At 32.1% G+C, this 25,304-nt stretch overlaps 3 protein-coding genes across 3 annotated transcripts; 1 reads left to right on the top strand and 2 right to left on the bottom strand.

Annotated features, from left to right (window-relative positions):
- Positions 1-2,579: 2,579 nt before the first annotated feature.
- On the top strand, positions 2,580-8,771 carry LOC132060388 (probable lysophospholipase BODYGUARD 3). The gene is made up of 4 exons (XM_059453430.1): positions 2,580-3,454; positions 4,042-4,370; positions 4,937-5,136; positions 8,183-8,771. The coding sequence occupies exons 1-4, from the start codon at positions 2,890-2,892 to the stop codon at positions 8,508-8,510; spliced, it is 1,422 nt and encodes a 473-aa protein (XP_059309413.1). The 5' UTR covers positions 2,580-2,889; the 3' UTR covers positions 8,511-8,771.
- Positions 8,772-12,598: 3,827 nt separating this feature from the next.
- Positions 12,599-14,663, bottom strand: LOC132067669 (transcription factor MYC1-like). The gene is made up of 2 exons (XM_059460967.1): positions 14,066-14,663; positions 12,599-13,439 (listed from the first exon to the last, which is right to left on the bottom strand). The coding sequence occupies exons 1-2, from the start codon at positions 14,661-14,663 to the stop codon at positions 12,661-12,663; spliced, it is 1,377 nt and encodes a 458-aa protein (XP_059316950.1). The 3' UTR covers positions 12,599-12,660.
- A 3,720-nt stretch (positions 14,664-18,383) lies between these two features.
- LOC132031449 (transcription factor MYC2-like) lies at positions 18,384-20,616 on the bottom strand. Its single transcript, XM_059421426.1, has 2 exons — positions 20,013-20,616; positions 18,384-19,367 (listed from the first exon to the last, which is right to left on the bottom strand). Exons 1-2 carry the CDS (start codon positions 20,614-20,616, stop codon positions 18,592-18,594), a joined length of 1,380 nt encoding a protein of 459 aa, XP_059277409.1. The 3' UTR covers positions 18,384-18,591.
- Positions 20,617-25,304: the final 4,688 nt, after the last annotated feature.

Genomic DNA, 25,304 nt, shown 5'->3' with positions numbered 1-25,304 from the left:
AAACGATCTTTGTGAAAAGTAGCATAAGAAAGTCATTTAAAATTTTGTTCTACTGTCATGTTATACAAGAAAGAAATTTAATATGTTTCAATAAGAGGTAGTCTGGCGCACGAAGCATACTGTGCACATGCAGGATGCAGGGTATGGGGAATTAAAGGTCGCACCCCAAGAGATGTAATGTAAACAATATATCTTAACGCAAGCTTCAATAATTGATCTCAAGGTTCAAATTCATGATGTATAGGTCATACTGAAAAAACTCTACCGTTACTCAAAGATTCCCCTCAAAGAAATCTAACTCAATATTTAGAAGAAAAAAAAAAGATCAAGTTATATAAGTAATTTTTATAAGAAGAAACAAAATGAAACTTTTCAAAGTCAACATGATGAAAAAGATATTATGGTACAATTATAAGGAGGATCGGGTCGGTGGTGATATTAAGGGGTTGGCTTTGTAGTTTGTGGGGGATGGCATCTCATGTGGATAGGGATACTCGCAATTAATACAAGCAGGTTTGGAGGTTTTTCCCCTTAGATAAATTTTCAGGCATTAATTATGGTTTCCCTAACTTTTGAGTGCTGTGGGAGGAGTTTCCGCAAAATTAAATTAAATTACAAAAGTCAAGATTACCCTTCTCTATTTTAAGTGATGATTGTGTCTTTAAATTTTGTGGCTTGTTAATAAAACTCTTGTATTTGTTAGGCAAATCATGGCATTATTTTCCTTTCTGTTGTCACGAAACCACTTCACATGCATTACCTTGCTCCAACAAGAGAAAAAAAACAATAGTACACTTTTAATTTAAGATCTTCCCAACAAATTAAAGACTAAAAATGGATAAAATTAGGATTAGAGTTCAAATCCATTGGCAGAGGTCTCTAAGTTACTATAAGTATTATATATACAAGATAAAAAATTACTTTTGATCTAATGTGAACGTATATATAGTGGATGTTGAATTCTTTTGACTTCTTCGTGTGTTTACTTTTTTATAGTTTGAATCTCGTTAGTGAAAATTCCGACTACGCCACTAATTACAACATCTAACTATTGAAATTCCTCCCATGCACTGTGTAGGTTAAATTGTTTTAATTTTCCCACTTCTATCCAGTGGTGGAGCTATAATCGGCGAAGAGCGGACCGTTGAACATTCTTATTCAAAATATTATTGTGTAAATATATCAAATATTAGTTCTTATACATATGTAGGAGTATTAAATATTACACAGCTCCTTTGCCAAATTTCTGACTTTGCTACTATTTCTACCTTTCCCTAGCACGAACCAGTCCCTCTAGAAAAGTTAATGACATAACTGATAAAAAAACACGTACGGGAAGAGACAAACTATGAAAATCCTTTCATCAGGGTCGGTTTTCTCAATTAAAGCCAAAATGATGCACACCTCTAGTTTAACGTAACACCAGCTATATTCTTCTAAAATATAAAAAAATTCATCGTATGTTTAGTCAATTGCTGTATTAATGCGGAAGATTGGCTGGGTAGTATCGTCCTAGATAGAATGCACCGAAAGTATTGTGTTCTTATTTTCTTTTCCTTCCTGTCAAAGCCTAAATATCTCCACCCTCCCCACTTTTTCCAAGAAAAAAAGATGGAGCAAAATAGTTTGTTTACTGCAAGCAAACTCATAGTGTAATTGCTGAAAATAAAATCTTATTGTTAGGCATCGAATGGGATCAGTAGTCTCAATTAACCTTTATATACGTTGTTTCCTAACAATAGCTTTATGCTTTATTCTCCAACTTGTCAAATGTCAAGTGTATACTATAATACATATTTCATGGTGATTTAGTGTTCCCTTAGTTAAAATGTGAGTATTTAGATGGATAAGCTAAGCTCATAAGTTAATCTTTATTACAGCTATTGGAATGAATTTTTCTAGAAACGCTTTACGTCAGTCCATCTAACTAACAAGATTCCAAGTTTCCAGCATGAATTTCTAAGTAGGAGTGTACGTATACAGTAACAATACTACAAAGAACTTAACCAGTTTAATAGACCAACACTTCATAATTACTCTTCAAGCTAATATATCAGACTTGCTATAAAGAGTACTTACATGTTCCTATAGGTCAACTTAACATGATAATAATCACGATATTTCGGATTCAAGCCTCAGAAATGGAGTCGGTCGTCATTGGTAGAGATCGCTTCACCTTCCAAGCGGGACTTCCAACACGAAACTATTAATTGGGGCCTCAAAGTGCATTAAAACACCAAAGGAAAACCAAATACTGTGTTAATATATAATATATATGCAAAAAATGTATATATTGTGAGTGCATAAATTAAAACTCTTTTAAAAGTATTAACGGTATATACAAGTTACCAATTAACAAGAATTGTCTCTCCTTTTTAAGCATTGATCTAAGGATGTGGTTATACCTGTCTTAGTGGTTGCATTTCTCATTACTTGCAGAAGATTGTAATTTTATTTACTCAGAGGTTCAACCACCACCAAACTTAGTTTTCTTAGTCCAGCAAACGTTTTTAATGTAACAATAAAAGTTCACTCTTCTGTTTACGTGTCTATATTTATCTATCCCTTCTTCTCCTCCCACCAGATTTTGAAATAGAGAACAAGCCAACCCCACACGTTATTCCTCCAATAAAATCAAACCCAAGAACATCGTGTCGTCATTTGTATATGTATTCCATTTTCCATAACCCTTTTTGTTATAATCTCTCAACACCCATCCTTCTTCGTCTTCATTTATAACGAACACGAAGAAAGTAAAATAATATTGCGTCATTAGCTGTTTTTCAACATCTAATGCCACTTGTAGCTTTGACATAGTTTTTGTGATATACCAAAGCAGGGGAAAAACACAATCTTCCCACCTCATTTCACTCTTTTAGACAAATCAATATGTCGATTATGGAAAAGGCCAAGTCAACATTCACAATGGCAGGCAGAATATTGAATGAAGTCATCAGCTTCCTCGTGTTCACAGTCCTCGACGTTCTTGATTTTTTGCTCTGTTACACTTACAAAGTAATCGATTTTATAGTCGAGGCAGAGTGGAAGCCTTGTTATTGCTCGTCGGCTAAACAAGCCATAACGAGCAATGGCACAATCTTGGTCTCCGAGTCCAAGATTATGTGTCTGACTGCTTCTTCCAGCTGCAAAAAACTGCAGCTAGAAGAAATATCAGACACACTCTACACGCGATCCTCGCTAGTGTCTGAAGTGTCAAAATCCACCGTGAACGAGCTCAAAAAGCTCAAATTGGAGAATGCCACAACTGTGAGAAAGGGAAATATGCGCTCCACTTTCACCGTAAACTCTACCATTGTGGAAATGCTGCAAGGCAAAATTGGTGGCCAAAAATCTCATCCTATTCCAAGATGGTCGGATTGTGATTGTAAAACTTGTAATTCTTGGAGCTCCTCTTGCAAAGATACACTTTTTGTCCATGTTGATGGTGCCAAAGGTATGACAATAAAACTACTCTTCTCTCTTACTCCTCCCATCCGAAATAAGTGTCGTTTTAGCCAAATCAGTTTGGTCCAGAGTCTGTCGCTTTAGAAAATCAAGAAAGTGTTAATTAATCTTTTTCCCCAAAATCTATTCTTACTATAATAAATGATGTAAAAAGTATTAGGAGAGATAAAAGATACTCCTCCTGTCCCAATTTATGTGGCACTTTTCGCTACCCGAGAATCAAACTGCATGAACTTTTACCAATATTTTAAGATGTATTTTTTCACCAAATTGATATGAGAAACGTTGCAACTTATAGTACTCTTCATGTAGTTTTCAAATATATAAATTTTTAATGTTAAAATATTGAGTTAATCTAAACTAATTTAGCTTAAAAATTTAGTTAAATTAACTATCGAAAAGTGAAAAGTGTCACATAAATTGGGACGGAGAGAGTAGTAATTTGAGGAAATATAACGAGAAATTTAGTTAGATAATCCTTATGATTAATGCTATTAAATTAGTGGTAGTACTCCTAGTATATACTTTTTTGTTTTTAGTTTAACGCCTTATATTTGTGTTACAAAAAAAATACAGAGAACGTGCAAGAAAATGTGATCTTCATACATGGGTTCATATCATCATCAGAATTTTGGACAGAGACTCTGTTTCCAAACTTTACAAAGGCTACAAAATCAAAGTATCGATTATTTGCGGTGGATCTGCTAGGATTTGGAAGAAGTCCAAAGCCAAATGAATCACTATACACCTTAAGGGAGCATCTAGACATGATTGAAAAATCAGTGTTAGAGCCATACAAGGTCAAATCTTTCCACATTGTGGCACATTCATTGGGCTGTATCTTGGCGCTGGCACTCGCTGTAAAACACCCTGGCTTAGTTAAATCCCTCACTTTACTTGCACCGGTAAGAAATGGTCCAAACTCGTCCTTGTACTATTTGAAGTGGTTCAATTTTTTTTATCCGTTACACTTTTGGTATTAACCGAGCTCCACAGGAAAGGTAAAAAGACCTATTTAGTGATATAGGTAGACTTCACATGACCAAATTCTTCGAGAAAAATCAAATTTCTCCTCAACTTTTGACTATAGTTTAAAATTACTTCTGGTTGGAGAAGGGGTTAGGACAAAATTGAGACACATTTTTGACGTGGGGGAAATTTGGGCCGGGAGCTAGAGAAGTCGATATCTGGTTAATGATTAAATAGTTTTAGCTCGAACCCATATTTGTATTAAGAAAAATCCCTAAATATCTACAAAATTTAAATTTAGAAGTGAGTTACTAACACATGATTTCACTTTAGAATTTAGAACTCATAGGCCCTATAATTGTTACCAATTACTCAATTTCTAATAGTACATGAGCAAAAATGATCTTTGTTTTCCTAATTATTGCCATGATAAAGTTCACGTCTGTCTTTATTAATTGATGTCATTTTTCCTTCTGATGACCTGAATGAAACAAAATGACAGCCATATTTTCCAACACCGAAGGGAGAACAAGCGACGCAGTATATGATGAGGAGAATAGCGCCAAGACGAGTATGGCCAGCGATTGCATTTGGAGCGTCGATAGCATGTTGGTATGAGCACGTTAGTCGAACAATTTGCCTACTCATCTGCAAGAACCATCGTTTGTGGGAATTTCTCACCAAACTCCTCACCAGAAACAGGTATGTGTGTGTGTGTGTGTGTTTATATTATGCTCATTTTTCCTACCAACACTAACTATATATTTTGTTCTCCCTTTGTCTTGTCAAAGTCTCTAAATGAATTAGGTTTGATTGTCCAAACTACCGTTAGAAATTTCATGTGTCGTTAATGTCCATGTCATTCCTTAGTATACGGCTATGGACCACAGGAGGAATTTAGCATTTGATGTCCGTTGCTAATACTAACTAGCAAAATTACTTGGAAGAGTGTTTAGGCTTTTTGAGGAAATTAACGACATGAGATTCTCTAAGAAAAATCACGCGAGCTTGACTTAAAATGAATATTATCATGCACACTACAATTTCCATAAAAGGTATCACTGTATTCTTACACCTTGTATGTAGCTTTATTTTTCTTTTCAACTATTAATATGGACTTCGTTTGCGCATCCAATAATTTCTTTCTAGAATGAAATTACACATGGTCCACCACCTTATATACTTATCTTGAAATTCACTATGTATTACCACATTTTTTTGAGTATTTATGTCACCAATGCCTACAATTTTTGCCGTGTGCTTCGATCTCCAAGCTTTGTGTGAAGGTAGTAAACATGGTCATATTATATTATTTGTTTTCAGTAAAGGACATCACTGTTAAGAATACATATATACATCTTATATGTAGCTTCTTTTTTCTTATCAGCTACCAATATATTATGACTTTATTTAAACAACCTAACACCAAATCTTTACATTAAATTAGGATGCAACACACAACGACCTCCTTCATAACTTTATCCATCACTGTAATAAATGTATAGGCCAAAAAAAATATGATATAATGGGGGTTGCTTAAACCAAATAATGCCCCCACCAACTGCATCTACTGCTCAACGCCCTTTTTCTGTTTTTGTTCTCCTCTTTTTTGGGCATGGCCACCCGTTTTACTTGGTCAAACATTTTATTATGTCATTCATGCCAGGTAGTTAGATTATTTAAGATTAGGATAAAGCAAAATTCGTCCTTTCTCAGATTTAATGGTAGATTTGTGCTTGGTCGTTTTAGCATTCATTCTCTGTGATGAATTAGTCCGTATAAATTGTCAGCCAAGTGGTTCTTGACCGTTGAACCAAATAATATCGTACCGGAGCGAAATTACAATTACATTGAAGTTGTTTGTACCATTTGAATTCGGCTCAATCCATTTTTTGTGATGGATTTGCACTGTCGGTGTAATTTTATTATAATAGGATAGTTACTTATTATTACCAACTAATTACCAACCAATGTTTCTTATTACTCCATCCGTCCGTGTCATACTTTTCTTTTCGGTATGTGTCAAAAAAAGTGTCTCTTTCCATATTTAGTAAGTTAACATTTCAACCATTCTACCTGTAAGTTTAAAATAGCAAGAATCAAAAGACATTTTAGTACATTACTCACATCTTTAATTTAAAAACACAAGATTAAAATGGTTCTTTTTATTTCTTAAACTAAAACACTTAAATTGGGATGAAGGGAGTAGAAAGTACCTGTAATTACCTGGGTAGATATCTTTTATATGCACAAGTATATAAAATTTGGATCCGGCTCCTCTTAATTTCTCTTCTCTCCATTTTTCCCAAGTTCTTGCTTGGATTAATGACACATATCATAGTCTAAAATTAATGGCCTAGATTTAATTAACTAAAGTAAAAAGTCTGATCACAGTTAGAATAATTAATTACTTCCAAATATTTGCTCCCAAAATATATTTTTACAATTCCACAATTCTAAATCTACATTGTATTTTTTCTAAATATATTAAAACTTTTCTTTCTTGGCATGAATAAATTTTTGTCATGAATCATTGTTATTTTTTGCTAATTTTTTTTCTATCCCTCAATATTGAAGCCTATCTCATAGGTATATACTCACCTTCTCATTCGAAGATCCAACCGATGAATTATGATGACATAATTAAAGAACTTTATAAAACAATATTTGCCAAATAAAAAATAAAAAGTCTGGCCTAACATATTTTTAGTAGTACGAGCAAATTAAATTTAAGCACTCAACTTTCTATTACCCTATCGCCTTACAGGAGTTGTGTCCCTTTCAAATTCAATTAGAAAAATAAATGTAAGGATAGACGTAAAAATATTTCAGGCATGGCAAAAGTTTACTCAAGGAAAGAAAAAAAAGTTTTTAATATATTTAGGAAAGATATACGGCAAATCTGGAATTATGAGATTGTAAAAATATATTTTGGGAGCAAATATATGAAAGTAATTAATTATTCTAACTATGGTTAGAGTTTTATTTTAGTTAGTTAAATCTAGACCATTAATTCTAGATCATAACATCTGTCATTAATCCAAGCAAGAACTTGGGAAAATGGAGAAAAGAGAAATGGAGAGGAGCCGGATTCATAAAATTTAGACTCTTTTTTGTTTCATCTATATTTGCAGACAGAAACCAAGTTAATTTTCTCCTATCATCATTTTTCTTTCGGATCTATTTTTAAGAAAAAAGAACCTTAATCAATCTCCATTTTTTCTATATCGTTTTTCGTTTACTTATGAACCAGTCTTTGGGGGCAACGAAAATATTCTCTTCTATGTGACCTATAGGTTACGGATTCGAGCAATTGAATCAATTGCACACCCTCATGATGTGCAACCTTTCCAATGATTGTTCTGGTTTTTTTATTCAAAAATGCAAGCAACAAGGTTGAAAGCATGAATGGAAGTTTGTCTCATAAACTTCATATTCACCACAGGGCTTTAAATAGCCGCATAAACAAAGTAGTAGACTTATTTGCTTTAAATAGTCACATAAACAGACTAGTAAATCAGGCTCCTCTTACAACTAAGAAACTGAATGTTCTAGTAAATCAAATATTAGATTGCTTTTGAATTACAACTAAATAACGATTTATTCTAAGAAACCTGTAGTAACAGACACAACATCCTTAACGATATATTCTACTTAAACACGAAATACTTCGTGCACCGAGTTACCTTTTTAAATTTATTGTTTACTTATATCATGAGAATGATCGATGTTAATTACCAACATGCAGGATAAGAACATACTTAGTAGAGGGATTCTGCTGCCACACACACAATGCAGCATGGCATACACTACACAACATCATTTGTGGTACTGCTGGAAAAATAGAAGGATACCTAGATATGGTGAAAAACCATTTAAAATGCGATGTCACGGTGTTTCACGGTGAAGACGACGAGCTTATACCTGTCGAATGCAGCTACAACGTACAGTCCAGAATTCCTCGTGCTCGTGTTAAGGTTGTCAAGAACAAAGATCATATCACCATCGTTGTAGGAAGACAACAAGCATTTGCTAGGGAACTTGAGGAAATTTGGAAAAATAATTCCACAAGTTGAAATATTCCACAAGTTAAAATTCCTCCTTTTCTTTCCACCATAAGTTAAAAATGCTATCCCATGAAGCAAAATTAATTTGGATATAATGAAGCTTTATTGGGCTAGTTTACAGTTCTTTTGTTATCATTTTTTTTTTTTTTTGGTTAATGGGACCACGAAGCTCGGATATTCTTGTACTAGTATTACCACAACTCTGTAATGGGATGGGAAAATGTTTTTCCTCTATAAAGAAGCGACCAAAGTACTATTGTTAATATCCACTTGTATTCCGTCTCCTATTTTGTAGATTGATTAATCTTTGGTCCATTAACTATGTTGTCTACTCACTTCATTCTTATAATAAAACCGTGGATTATTAGATAACTTTATGCTAAAAAAATTAATTTTGGTATAAAGAAATACTAAGTTTAATTTCTGTTGAACATAGACAAAGGGAAGAGAGGTGTACTCGGAGGCGAATGAAATAACAATCGGTTTCATCTGAATCCAGTACTCCCTTCCTGCAAAATTTAAGTGTCTAAGTTTGACTAAGCATGGAGTTTAAGAAATAAAGAGAGACTTTTGAATCTTGTGGTCCTAATTTAAAGATGTGTGTAATGTACTAAAATATCTTTTGAATGTTGTGGTTTTAATTTAAAGATGTGTGTAATCTTCTGAATCCAGTACTCCCTTCTCATGTTGAATGTTTGAATTGTCAACTTACTAAATATAGAAATAGACACTCTTTTAGGGACAACCCAAAAAGGAAAGTAATATACTTGAAATGGAACGGATGGAGTAATTTTTATGGAGAGCTAAAATTTATGTATAAAAATCCACTAGAATTTATTAACAAATAGTAGATGTGAACTAATGATTTTAAAAACATAATGGGTTCAATACTAAAAACCTTAAAAGATGGATTAGAACTTAAATTCTGGATCTATCCCAAGTATACTCCTTTCTTAAAGTTATTTCTACAATTATAAAGTAAAACTAGTAAATTTACCCACGCTTCGCCCGATTATAAAAAAAAATAGAGTATGGAAAATTATATTATGTTATAATTTTGATAAAAGGAAACTAATTACTACTCCCTTTGTCATAATTTATGTGGCACAATTCGAATTTCGAGAGTCAAACAGTTTAATTTTGACCGTGAACTCAGGCATGGAATCTTTAAATTTTTAAAATAAAATTTACATATTTGGTAACTACGTAAAAAGTACTACGTATAAGTCACAATAATTGAATATTCAAAATATTTAAAACATATATGAAAACATTACGGTCCAAAAAGGCTTGTTTGAATCTCGAAATTCGAAAGGTGGCACATAAATTGAGACGGGGGAAGTTATTAAATATTTCTTCGTTTTTCTACCATGACTATTACAATGGATTAATGACATATTAATTATAATTGATCTCTGCCAACATAAATCATGTGTCTGTCCAGCACAAGGCTCGTAGTCCTTCAAGATGGAAACCATATCAAGACAGCTGCCTCACTTCACCCCACATTATTTCATCCAACAGATAACTACTGAGGTCACGTTATAGCATCACCCATTTTGAAGAAGGATTTTTTTGGCTGAATTTCAATCGCTAGAGCATCAGTAGTGATTTAGTACATACTTCTTCTAATCCCTATTAGATGGTGTTTTAGCTTTTACATTTAGTTCAAGATAAATGATTGTTTACATAATCATGAAGATATTTGATGTACACATGATCTAATATTTTTCCATTGCAAAAATCCTATATGAATGATAAGTTGTATTATGAAGATATAAACATGCATATGGAGAATTATATTAATCAGTTTAAATTTAACTTGAACTCTATAAGATCTGATCATCGTACAAGTTACGTTTATGCTTTGTATAAATTTCAAACAACCAATGAAGGCAAAACACATCATAATGGAGCAAATAAAACTACAACGGACAATAAGTGATCAGACAACTTATTCTTTCATACCTCGTTGAAGTTTTGAAAATATATTCATGGAGTAAGTTCTTCGACTTTATTCGTTTTCATCTCCTGGCAAACAATCCACACAACAAATTCGCTTTTCAGAATAATTAAGTTGGTAAGACCTTGTGTTCACATTTTCAACACGGTTAATAATGAATGAGTAATCCCTCTCTTTTACTGTTAGATTCCTTCGTACAATGTCTCCACCTAATTTATCAATCATCTTATTACTCTCTGTATTTCTCCGATTTATCTCATCATCCATTCACACAATGCAATGTTAAAACTTCATCAATCTCGCCGGAGAATCTCACTCCGAACGATGCCCAACTTTTTCTCTGTGCACAGCCGGGTTTATTGTTTGAGATTGCTCTTATCGCCGAACTTGCATTTGAGAGAAGATGCATGGACGAACTGCTGCCTGCATCAAGATATGAAGTCCACGAAAGTTATGTCTATTGTGCTCGATGAACAACGTTGTAGGTGATATATATTCTCTACAAATTTACTTTTAAGAATGTTGGTAAGTGTTTGTGTTCATGTTGTCTGCGTTGTTAACAGTGAAGGAGTAATTCAAAGACGGACTGCAATAAAAACATCAAAACGGAATTAACGAAAACAGGCACCATGAAAGCGACAATGATTAAAGAATGTAGAGTTTAGTAGATGAACTGAAGAATTTAGGCAGAATTGAACAAAGAGCACCGTAGATAAAAAAGATAGAGAACGAAGGAATAGAGGGAAGGGAATGAAAGAAAGTTTAGAGATTTAAAGAATCAGTGTCGTAGTGGAGGAACCGGTGTTTTTAACGCAGGGTATTAAGAATCGGTTCTATTTGTTTAGGAAAAGAGGCGTCTGTTAGAGAGTAAATATCTCAAAATGTCACTCAACTATAAAAAATTATGTAGCAAAGTCATTGAACTTTGTTTTATATCAATAAAATCACTCAACTTAGAGCTTTTCTCTTATAAAATCACTCAACTAAATATCTTATTAAAAAAAACTGTACTTTGTCCCCTTAACATTTTGGGTTTGAGAAATAATATCCCCTTCACATTTTGAATGGGATAATAAACTCCTTTGATCTTAAATCAATGGCTAGAAATGAGTTAGAATTATTGCTTCCTTTGAACCAAATTTTCAAGAATAGCACTGTACTTCTTAAGAACAAAACCCTTTAGAAGTAATAAAAGAACTGCATGCAAATACACACATAATAATAATTTACATATTCAAATTCTTATTAAAAAATCATGATTATTTTAAACTCTCTTTCATAATTAGTAGAACCTATTTTTTTAAGTTGCTCGTAGATATAGCAAATTAGGTATAATTCCATAAGTTCTAGTAGGCAATAGTATTTTCATCGTCAGGTAAATAGAACCTTGGTGGACTAAGTAACATCCCTTCAGCCATATTTAAAAGAACATTAGGCATATCATTTTCCCCATCTTAGTAGTAAACTTTGGTTATTATCATAGCTAGCCACCAATAATACCTTGTAACACGCCATACTTCAAAGTTAACAGATTTTCCCAAAGTAAGTACTAGCAGTTACTTGTGTTTTAAAAATATATACAATAATCCAATTCATTTCTAGTCATTGATTTAAGATTAAGGGAGTTTATTACCCCCTTCATAATGTGAAGAGGGTCTTATTTCCCAAACCCAAAATGTTAAGGGAGCAAAGTGGAGTTTTTTCATGACAAATTTGGTTGAGTGATTTTATAAGATAAAAGGCCTAAGTTGAGTGACTCTATTGATACAAAACAAAGTTCAATGACTTTGCTATATAATTTCTCATAGTTAAATGACCTTTTGACATATTTACTCGTCTGTTAGAATACCCAATATTCTTTAGCGGAACACATTTTAAATCATTTTAAAAATGAAAAAGGGCAAAAAAGAGGGAAAAGAATAAATAGATTTTCTGATCAATAAGACATACCACGTCACTGGGCCTATGTCCTGCAATTATATATATATATATATAGATCCTCCAGAAAGAAGTTCCCTTAATTAATGAACTTAGTACATATGATCTATATTACATCCACAACTGCTAGCTAGGGAGATGAAAATACGAAAACACACGAATCAAGGAATTAACTCGAGTCCCTGATTATTGAATTACACGGATAATCATATGTATACTATAGATAGCAAGCCAGCATGCAGTAATATATGCTTAGTACTAATTCTCAGCAACACTTAATATTGTCACTATAGTGGATTTTAGGGCTTCTTCATTTGATAACTCATCAGGAACCCTAATCACGATATCTTGAAGCATCAAGTCTTTAACACTGGAAACACTTGCATGATGAATCTGAAACTCTAGCTCTCTCATCACGTTCATCAATCTCGCACACGGATAATTAATATCCAAAGACTGAACCCTAATCATGGCTTCCGATCCTATAATTTTCACCTCAATTTCCATCCCATTTTGTGCCCCGTTAATGCTGCTCGAAAATAATGACTTATTATTATTAACTTGATCAGTTACAACAGAAGACGCACTATAGGAATCGTGTTGCTCAATAGTTGTAGGTTTTTTCTGGGGCTCGATTAATTTGGATTCTAGATCTTCGATTTTAGATTTGAGTTCATTGATATAAGTAACTGCGTCTGCTAGCAATGAAGCTTTGTCCATTTTGGACACATACGGAACAACGCTTCGTAGAGCGTAGAATCGATGGTTCAATTTTTCCCTTCTTTTTCTCTCGGCCTCCACGTGAATTTCCATCGTTGTTTCTCGACTTGTTATTATTGTACTGCTTGAATCACCCTTCTTTCCCCGCTTTCGTGACCGATTGACAACATTGTTGATAGGTGAGGACTCGTTCTCGAAATCGGAACTGCCAGATTCTGATATCAGGTTTCCGATAACCATTTCTTGCTTTATAACATCTGCATCTTGCCAAGGTGATCCACGTTTTCCAAACTTCTGATGATCTCCTGATGTTACTTCTGAGTCATAATGTAATTAAATAATTAAAATTAAGCACTATCTAACAGTTTGAATTTTTAGATGAAACTATGATTGCATAATTCAACATGGTATTAGAGGGGATAAGAGGTCTTTTCTCTAACCTCGCTCCCACCCAAAAAGAACAAAAACAAAAACAAAAAATTTAATTCTACTGAAAAAGAATCAGGTGAACATATGAAAAGACATGTTGAGGCATTGAGCTGCAATATAATTAACTAGAAGTATACTTTCTTTAACAAATTAAGCTTTTAGAAGAAATTGTGTATTTTAAGAATCAGACTCACTGAAGAGACATATGTTTAGACACTGTCAGATGAGTAGTCACATGATTCAACATAAACCAAATTAAGGCTCCAAATATATACTTGGTTGAGATGAGTAGTCGTATTCATGTTATTATATGATCCAAATAGAGACCTAATGAGCTGAACAAGTTCTCAACTTTTATAACTGCACATATGTTATGTTTAATGTTACAAGCTTCAAAAAACTAAATTTCTTTCTTAAATTTCATTTCGATTCAAACTATATCACAAATTGAAAAGAAGGGAGTACATGAAACAATCACACAATTCAACAAAAGTAGAATCAAAGCTGGAAATACCTTGATTGATGGGTAAATGAGAAGTCGCATTCACGTTACTGTTTGATCCAAATAGAGACCTTATGAGCTGAACAAATTCCCAATTTTCTTGAATAACATCAGAAGAACCCAATTCAACAACACCACTAGGAGTAGCAATACACACAATCGTACGAATTCCTTGCAAATCAGCTTCTTTAGCTCTCTCACAATTATAAAGCTGCAATTCATAATAACTAGCCAGCCACACATGTGAGCTGGCCGAGGTATAAGCTCGTACTACGAGTTCATCCTCAGCCACAAAACACTGTGGCATAGATAGCATATAGAACCACTCTGAATCCGTTACATTATTAGTATCATCAATTACATCGAAGCCAAATTTCTTCTGATGCTGATGATACTGGCGATGGCCTGTTTTTGCCGAAGCTGTGTCTTTAGTTCCACGAAAATGGCCATCGCCCCAAGAGAAGATAAGACGGTTATTGACATCTTTGGATGCTTTCCAGAAGATGGAATAAACCCACCATTCTTGACGACTATGGATTATATATTCAAGGAGTTTTTGAAGTGTGTTTGGCTGTGAAGTAGTTGATGAAGTAAAAAGTATATTTTCCATTTTCAGCTGCTACTACTAATTTATTTTAGTAGTAATATTTGATGAAGAGAGAGAGATTATTGTTGAGCCTTAATCCTCGCAGAGAGTTTTGGCTTTAATATATTAGCAGAGGTAGAGATCCCTTTCACACAATACGTTCGTGCATGTTCCATTTTGGCACCATTTTCACGTGGTTTCTGTACTTCTTCCCCCCCCCCCCCCCCCCCCTTCCTTTTCCAAGTTTATATTCTATTTTTTCGTGTGATATTTTTTTACTTCGTCCTTAAAAAGTGATATCTTTTTATTATATTTAAAATAATTTAACTTTAAATTTTTTATTTTTTGCTTAATTAGATGATTTATAATCACACAAATATTTGTGACATGTTATAGACCTCAAGTTTTTTAAAAAAGATCATTTTTTCTTAAATTATCGTTCATTCAAACGCCTCACATAAATTGGGTTGGGTTGGGTTGGGCGGGGGGCAGATGGAGTATATGGCAATATTTAATTGAGGACGAAGTTTAAAAGATAAAAGAATATTTTGACTAACACCAAAAGTATTCTTGAAACATAAATTTTAATCATGCTAATAATACTCTATGATTATAAAAATATATCATCTAATAAGGTAAAACAAAAAATGTCAAATACCAAAAAAAGGTTCAATTTTCTTAATGATAAAGTCACATCAAATGGAAGACGGAAAAAAAAAGGTATTGAATTTTTTTTGTTCAATCCACCTACGTGTGGAGAATTTGACATATAGACCCCTATTCTGTAAGTAAATATCCAGAAAGTGAATACACGAAGGAGGGGAACATAAAACTGAATCTCCTCAAACAACAAAAGAGAGCCAAACGAGGAATAAATGATTTCACACATATATGGTAGAGAGTACTCTCCAAAAAAAAAGGGGTATGTGTTTATACATGCACCTGCCTTGACTTAGTCAAAGATGAGCTTATAACAGTAAAGTTATTGGATTCAAGATACTCGCTCAATTTTTAAGATTTAAAACACTATTCTAACGTTTTCTAGTTATCTAAGTTTTATACAATATACAAGAGTTTGTGCAACATATCTAATTTTTAAAATTTGATATTTTATATTTTAAAATATGCATACTTGTAGATATTTTTTTTGATAATCTGATAGAATAATAAATTATTTACTTATAAAACTTAAACTCTACATATAAAGTACTTTATTGAAATACTTTACTATTCAAATCTCTCTTTCTCTTTCGTCGAATTGCTCCGTCCAAATTTAATTAGTGTTTTAGGCACTATAGTCATCTAATGGATGCATTTTCACTTGCTTAATCACGGTTAGTCATTACAAGTAACTATTTGATTACAATATTTTCTAACTTTAGAGATTAGCAACATGATGGCGTGCTGGAGAAGAGTGTCTCTTTTAGTACGGAATTAATTAATTATTTCTTAGTCCACTAAATCTATCATATAGGATTCTTGTCGATTTTGGCTATGTTTTGTTCAACTATTGGCTATGTTTCGTTCAACTAATTAATTCTCATTAACTCTGCAGTCTTCACCAATCCCCAATTTTGCATGACGAATATACCAGGAAATTAGAATACCAAATCTGAAATTAATAACGTGTAACGTGACTCATTTCTAATTAAGTTGCGTGGGGCCAACTTCCATTTTATGTTGTCTTAATTAACAAGTGAACAATTGAGGATGTGATGCACAACCTTAGCCCCAACTCTTGATAGGACCATCATGATAATTTCGAATATCTGCAACTCTACTGTTAGTTAATAGATAAAGAATAAATTGTACTGATAATGCTGTCTTAACCAGTTTTTCCATTGATTGATTCTATAACTTTGAAGTTTTTTATGTTTTAATTCAGAATGAAATATTTCTAGTGTTCTAAAATAGTCCTTTATTATTCCGCATTGATTGATTCTATAACTCTGAAGTTTCTTATGTTTTAATTCAGAATAAAATATTCCTAGTGTTCTAAAATAGTCCTTTATTAATCCGTACGTGAGGGAATATAAGAAATATGATTAAACAAAATAAAGTATTTTTTCTATTCCATATGACACGTATTTTTCTTTTTAATATATCTCAAAAAAATTTATATTTTTTATTATTAGATGAGATGGCCAGACAATTTAATTATCATTTTACGCGTTATCAGTTGCGAACTCACTTTCTTTGCTTGCCCACTATGTGTATATAATTCGTTGAATTTTGCATATTCTCTGTCTCGGTCCCATCAATATTGAGTAATGCATGTTAGAATACTGTAACAAAGTATATCCTTTTCAAACATTTACATTAGTAGAAGCCACTAGTAACTTTTTTTTTTTTTAAATAATTAAAAAAATAAAAAAAGATAAAAAAATAAAAACAGATTCTCTACTTTCCGTTTTTTTAGCTGTCTCACTAATAGAACGTAAACCGTCAGCATAGATCGATAGAAGCTGTTATTTATTTCTACGTTCAGAAATTTGAGGGTTTAAAAAAGATCACTCTCTTGGGAATTCGATTGAAACTTAGTCACACATAGTATCTATAAGAAATCATATAAACTATTATGTTAAGGAATTTAATAATGTTAAAATTCATATTAATTAACCACAATTACAAATTAAAAATTTATGTACGTGACGACACGTGTAAGCACACTGTGGGAATGTAACTTGCATGTGTGCAATTTAGTCTATTAATTGCCTTTAGAAATTCATTTAAAAAAAAGGATTTATTAAAGTTAAAGTATATCTGAAAATCTAGTGAGTGACACCGACGGATTCAGATGAAAAGAAAAAGTCTGGTCGATTAAACTATACAACTAAATAAAATATTGAAGGTAAAAGTAAAAGTGGCCTTTGTCCAAGATCATTTTTTTGGTCTTGGCTAGATTAAGTCTAGCACGTTCATTAACCTAATAATTAATCCTACTAATTAAGCAAAGTATAAGAATCAGCGCTGTCAGCTATCCAGATAGTACTGTATCATGTAAGGGAACACAAAAAAGTTCGGATTTAGCTGTTAAAAGCATATGATTCATGTGGGCTGCTCCTTTTTTTTTTTTTTTTTTTCGTATCATAATGCGTCAAAATCATTCAATGAACTTGGTGATTTTCTAGTAACACTGGGAATTGTTCTGCTATAATTATTTCTAATAACGTTCATTACACATTAATTGAGGGGTTAGATGGGTCGCTCCCTATACATAAAGTGAATTCGGAATTTTAAATCAGAACCAGTATTATTACATACAAAACTCTTTGCAAAGATGAATTTGAACTTAACATAAATTTATTCTAAAAATATTTCCCTAAATGATTGGGTTAGTCGGACGCAAGGGGTGCACCTACCCACTGCCTTCTATGTACATTTGCCCATACCTATTTTAGTACCAAAGAATGATTAAATGAAAGAGATAGAGGAACTAATTTGGACATGTACCATTCCGTATTGTTCAATTTCTTATATTTTTTGGCTCATTCATATTCTTATTGTTAACAAACGTCTCGTATTTGCTCCAGCGTGAAATAAACGCTAGCTAGGTGTGTCCAAATTCTTTTAAAAAAAGTTTAATTTACCCCTCAATTTTCTTATATTAGAATACCCAATATTTTTAGTGGAACACATTTTTGATCATTTTAAAAATGAAAAAGGGCAAAAAAAGAGAGAAAAAGATAAATAGATTTCCTGATCAATGAGGCATGCCACGGGGTGTATGTGCTGCAATTTTATATATATATATCCTGCATAAAGAAGTTCCCTTAATTAATGAACTTACTGCATATGATCTATATTACATCCACAACTACTAGCTAGGGAAATGAAAATACGAAAACACACGAATCAAGGAATTAACACGAGTCCCTGATTATTGAATTACACGGATAATCATAGGTATACTATAGATAGCAAGTCAGTATGCAGTAATATATGCTTACTACTAATTCTCAGCAACACTTAATATTGTCACTATGGTGGATTTTAGGGCTGCTTCATTTGATAACTCATCAGGAACCCTAATCACGATATCTTGAAGCATCAAGTCTTTAACACTGGAAACACTTGCATGGTAAATCTGAAACTCCAGCTCTTTCATCACGTTCATCAATCTCGCACACGGATGATTCACATCCAAAGACTGAACCCTAATCATGGCTTCCGATCCTATAATTTTCACCTCAATTTCCATCCCATTTTGTGCCCCGTTAAAGCTGCTCGAAAATAATGACTTATTATTGTTAGCTCGATCAGTTACAACAGAAGACACACTATAAGAATCGTGTTGCTCCATAATTATAGGTTTTTTCTGGGGCTCGATTAATTTGGATTCTAGATCTTCGATTTTAGATTTGAGCTCATTGATATAAGTAACTGCGTCTGCTAGCAATGAAGCTTTGTCCATTTTGGACACATACGGAACAACGCTTCGTAGAGCATAGAATCGATGGTTCAATTTTTCCCTTCTTTTTCTCTCGGCCTCCACGTGAATTTCCATCGTTGTTTCTCGACTTGTTATTAATGTACTGCTTGAATCACCCTTCTTTCCCCGCTTTCGTGACCGATTGACAACATTGTTGATAGGTGAGGACTCGCTCTCGAAATCGGAATTGCCAGAATCTGATATTAGGTTTCCTATAACCATTTCTTGCTTTATAACATCTGATTCTTGCCAAGGTGATCCACGTTTTCCAACCTTCTGGTGATCTCCCGATGTTACTGCTCAGTCATCATGTAATTAAATAATAAAAATTAAGCACTATCTAACAGTTTGAATTCGTAGATGAAACTATGATTGCATAATTCAACATGGTATTAGAGCTGATAAGAGATCTTTTCTCTAACCTCACTGCCACCCAAAAAGAATGGAAACAAAAACAAAAAAATTATTTCTACATGTTTAGCCATGAAAAAGAAACAGGTGAACACATGAAAAGACATGTTGAGGCAGTGAGCCGCAATATAATTAACTAGAAGTATATTTTTTTTAACAAATTAAGCCTTTAGAAGAAATTGTGTATTTTAAGAATCAGACTCACTGAAGAGGCATATGTTTAGACACTTTCAGATGAATAGTCACACGATTCAACATAAACCAAATTAAGGCTCCAAATATATATTTGGGTGATGGGTAGATGAGTAGTCTAATTCATGTTATTATATGATCCAAATAGAGACCTAATGAGCTGAACAAGTTCTCAACTTTTATAACTGCACATATGTTATGTTTAATGTTACAAGCTTCAAAAAACTTAATTCTTTCTTAAATTTCATTTCGATTCAAACTATATCACAAATTGAAAAGAAGGGAGTACAAGAAACAATCACACAATTCAACAGAAATAAAATCAAAGCTGGAAATACCTTGATTGATGGGCGGATGAGAAGTCGTATTCACGTTATTGTTTGATCCAAATAGAGACCTAATGAGCTGAACAAATTCCCAATTTTCTTGAATAACATCAGAAGAACCCAATTCAACAACACCACTAGGAGTAGCAATACACACAATCGTACGAATTCCATGCAAATCAGCTTCTTTAGCTCTCTCGCAATTATAAAGCTGCAATTCATAATAACTAGCCAGCCACACGTGTGAGCTAGCCGAGGTATAAGCTCGTACTACTAGTTCATCCTCAGCCACGAAACACTGTGGCATAGATAACATATAAAACCACTCTGAATCTGTAACATTATCATTATTAGTATCATCAATTACATCAAAGCCAAATTTCTTCTGATGCTGATGATACTGGCCATGGCCTGTTTTCGCGGAAGCTGTGTCTTTAGTTCCACGAAAATGGCCATCGCCCCAAGAGAAGATAAGATGGTTATTGACATCTTTGGATGCTTTCCAGAAGATGGAATAAACCCACCATTCTTGACGACTATGGATTATATATTGAAGGAGTTTTTGAAGTGTGTTTGGCTGTGAAGTAGTTGATGAAGTAAAAATTATATTTTCCATTTTCAGCTACTACTACTAATTTACTTTAGCAGTAATATTTATTGTTGAGCCTTAATACTCGCAGAGAGTTTTGGCTTTAATATATTAGCAGATGTAGAGTCGTACAGATTCCTTTCTTATCATTACGTTCGTGCATGCGCATCAAAGGCTTGGCTTTTTCGCGTGGTTTTTGGACTTTTTTTTTTCATATTCTATTTTTTTCGTGTGATATTTTTTTTCTTAGTTATTAAAAGAGTTATATCTTTTTATATTTAAAATAATTTAACTTTAAACTTTTTATTTTTTACTTAATTAGATTATTTATAAGTCAAAGATGAGCTTATAACAGTAAAGTTATTGGATTCAAGATATTCGCCCAATTTTTAAGGTGTGAGATACTATTCTAACGTTTTCTAGTTATCCAAGTTTATACAATATACAAGAGTTTGAGCAATATATCTAATTTTTAAAATTTAAAATTTTATATTTTAAAATAGGCTTACTTGTAGATATCTTTTTGATAATCTTATTGAATAATAAATTATTTACTTATAAAACTTAAACTCTACATATAAAGTACTTTATTGAAACACTTTACCATTCAAATCTCTTTTTCTCTTTCCTCGAATTGCTCCGTCCAAATTTAATTAGTGTTTAGGCACTATAGTCATCTAATGGATGCATTTTCACTTGCTTAATCATGGTTAGTCATTACAATTAACTACTTGAGTACAATATTTTCTAACTTTAGAGATTAGCAACATGATCATACTTAATTAAGCCTTTTATCTTCCTAAGGGCGTGCTGGAGAAGACTGTCTCTTTTAGTACGGAACTAGTATTCGTACCCGCGCGATGCGCGGAAGGCATTAAAGAATATTATTCTTAAGCATTTTAGATTGCGATATTTTCTGTTCGAAAATGTTAGTTCACAACACCTTAAAAAGCTTAACTACCATATTGTTTCTCAATGAAATGTATCCCCCACCCCCTCCCCGCTCCCCCCACCCCCCAATAATCAAATCTATATGAAAATAAAGACAATGAATCATATAACTAACTATCAAATAACTTTTATGTTCTGTATATTTTTTATTACATTGTTTACTATTTTAAGTTATTAAATTAATAATATAAATTTTGATGAACTACACACACATATATATATATATATATATATATATATATATATTGTCTGCTCATGAACCTTTTTATTTTTGAATATTTATTCTATTGTTCACATCTCTTCAATTATGAATAATTATATCTACCCTCTTTCTTTTTTTCTATTGGAATTCTTTTCTCCATTTAGGATTTCTTTTCTGCATTTAGGATTTCTAACTGTAGTCGAAATAAATATTTAAACTAAACTATGACTTTGAGTTCAATCAAGATATGAATGTAGAAGTTATTTTAATGTTTTATCGTAAATCTATTAAATTTTTTTTCGCTTTACACGCCATAAACAAATGAGTCCTCTTCTCTTTTATTTCAGTTTAAATTTAAGTTATTTAAATTTCTATATTTTGATGTTTTCCGTGTTCATTGATTGCGTTTCATTATTGAAATTTTTTGGTTTTTAACTTTGTTTGTTGAGATTTTATTTTCGTTGTATTATACAATATGAAGAATTTTCTCGTCAAAATTAAATGACATATGAATGATTATTTATGTATTATTTAATTACTTCATTATATTTTCAAAATTAGTTCAAAATTCATATGTAACCCCCACCCTCTTTCCCGTCTATTATGTGGTATATAAATGACATATGAATAATTATTTGCATATTATTTAATTACTTAATTATATTCTAAAATTAGTTTAAAATATTATCTCCCCACCCCCCCCCCCTCTCTCAAACACACCCAACCCCTGTTTATAGTCAATAAACTCGATTTATAAGTTGTATAATGATTAACATAATTGTGCCATTGCATGTACTATGTTTTAAAGTTACGCATATACTCATATTTATAACGAAAATCATGTCTTATTTAGTAGAGACTAATACATCATATGTTCACTTTATTAGTTACTGAAAATGGCTTATATTTATTTAAATCTTAGTTTATCCTTTTTTGGACCCTTCAGTATTTTGTTTTTTCTAAAGAATAAAATAACATACCTTTATAAGTGCATAGATCTAGAACTTAGGCTTAATAAATTTTCTATTATTATTATTATTCTAATACTAATTAGTATTGGTCAAGCCTTTCATGAATTTATTTTAGCATTAATTTTGATAATTGTTATTTTAGTAGTACTCACCATTAGCAATTTGATATTTCTTTCTATTCTATTTTCAACATAGTATGTTGTGTTTTAATTTTATTATTAAACTGACAATGTTAGAAATTTATTTTAAATCTTGCTTAATGACTTGCTTGGAATTCATTCATTTAAACTTATCATAATTCAAAAAAACCTTCTTATCTCAAATTTAAATAAGCTTTATAATTTATCTTTAAAATGTTTTTTTTTTTTTTAAGATCCCCCCCCCCCGCCCCCCGCGGGCCCTTTGTCCTTATTTGTCGTTATTGCCCTATTCTTTACTTAATATTGTTACATCGTCTTGCGACTTTAAGTAAATATGATTTTTTCTTACTCATTCAATTTATTTTTAACACTTTTATTCTATTGCTAAAATTCTTTTGGTATTATATTTATTTACTTTATTTATTTTCAATTAATTCAAAGTACAATTAGTCTCATGTCTAACACTATCTCTATTTTCCTCCCCTTATACATTATTGTGTGCCTACTATGACTTTAATGGTAGATTTTTCCATTTAGTATTTTACCTATAATTCAAAAAATGGCATATTTTATCCTGAATCATAAGGATTAATAATTCAATCTAGTTCAAACACAAGAACTCATCAAAATTAGTTCAGGATTCTTCCTAACCATCTTATCAAGCAAGATCCAAGCACCTCCTTAATGTTCTTCAATATTTGCACGATTAATAGAACTCATTCAACTGCTCCTTTAATTTCCTATCAAGCTCTAATCTTTTCCTATTCCATTCACACAACCACCTTCTAAAATTTTCTACCACTTTCTTTGCTACTCAATGTACCTATCGTTTGAACCCTTAATTTCTTCTCTCTCTGTCTCTCTTTTTTTTAAACCTCAACATGAGTGAATCAAAACAAAAATCCTCTATAAATACTGTGAAACTATCCTACTCACCAGTCACAATTAATCCATCCAAAAACCCGGAAGCAATATTGTCAACTCCATCATGATGTTTATTCGATGGATTTATTATCTTGAGTAGATTAATGCTTTAAACCACCGAGGCTAATTTGTTTTGCAACACAAAGTGTTCTTGAAGTACGCAACTTTAATTTTAGAGACAAATTAAAAGTCAAAAAACAAAAACAAATACTAATAAGATCGAGAAACGTAACAAAGCTAAAATGAATAAGGTACAGAATAAATTTTATAGGCGAGATTTAATTCCTACAAAAGATGTGTTGTAAATGATAATGAGTTTTGAATTCTAAAAACATTCATATATTTGTGCAAGGCACATTTGGTGATGAAATGGCTTACGTGCATTCTAGAATACATGGATAGGTTTCAATTACATCCAAGCCACCTTCTTCTGCGTTCTTTATTAAAGAAGCTCACACCTAGCAAAACAAATAATTCCATTAATAATGTTTAGAAAATTGCTCACTTATTACAATAATAAATTAATAAAGAAAAAAATGCATGCAAGTTAAAAGCCAAGACAATGAAACAGCAAGAAAATACACTGCTACTACTTTCCCAAAATAATTAAAGAAGGCAAGGTGGCAGTGGAAGGAGTATCACTCTTAGAGAATAAAGAAATTGTCATACCCGGGACTGGGGAGTAACTCACAGAGAAAAAAATCTAATGTTAATTTATGTGTCATTGGATGTCTATATATATATAAGAGGTTAAGAAGTTAGAACTTCACTCCAAATCAAATTTCTTTTACATTCAAATTCGAAAATTTTATCAGTTACTAATAAATTGTTAAGAATAGATATTTTTTAAAAGAAAATGCACATTTGAAAGATAGGAGATCTCATTTATCCTTATTAGGAGATTCCATTTATCCTTATCCTACAATGATATATCTATCTAAATAATCATACAAAAGAAATTATTATAAAAAGGAGCAATTAAAAATTGGAGATCAAACTTATCCGTTTACAAACAACTCATTTTCGTTCATTATAATAACAGATCCGATTCATATGCTATTTTTTGTTTTACATTTCAAATATTTTACACTAATCTAAAAGGTATTACTCATTTGACGAAATCTTATTGCTTTCAATTGGATGTCTGGAAACTATATTGATATTATATTTTCACTTAACTAATTTTGAGCGTCTTAATTATATAGCTACATCTAGTACTTCTGTACAAATAAAATCAATATAATCAATTATAGTTCATCATTAAGAGGTAAAAATCATATATAAAACTTTCTTTAGATGTTTCCAATAAGTAAAAAATTACAGCAAATAATTAAATTGCAACGACAAATATGTAAAGTTACACTATTCGTGCACTAAACAAAGCTTCTTTTCATTCAAATGAGTTTTTATAACATAATGTAATGGATATTGTTTTAAAATTGCCAAGTGGCTTGTTATTAGCTTGTCACTTGGCCTGAGCATATTGCTAACACCTCTCAATTTATGTACATATATACAAATTTTACA

Source organism: Lycium ferocissimum, chromosome 1 (assembly GCF_029784015.1).
Source record: "Lycium ferocissimum isolate CSIRO_LF1 chromosome 1, AGI_CSIRO_Lferr_CH_V1, whole genome shotgun sequence".
Lineage (NCBI taxonomy): Eukaryota > Viridiplantae > Streptophyta > Magnoliopsida > Solanales > Solanaceae > Lycium > Lycium ferocissimum.
The sequence above is the reverse complement of the archived record's forward strand: the minus strand, read 5'-3'. Positions and strand labels throughout refer to the sequence as shown.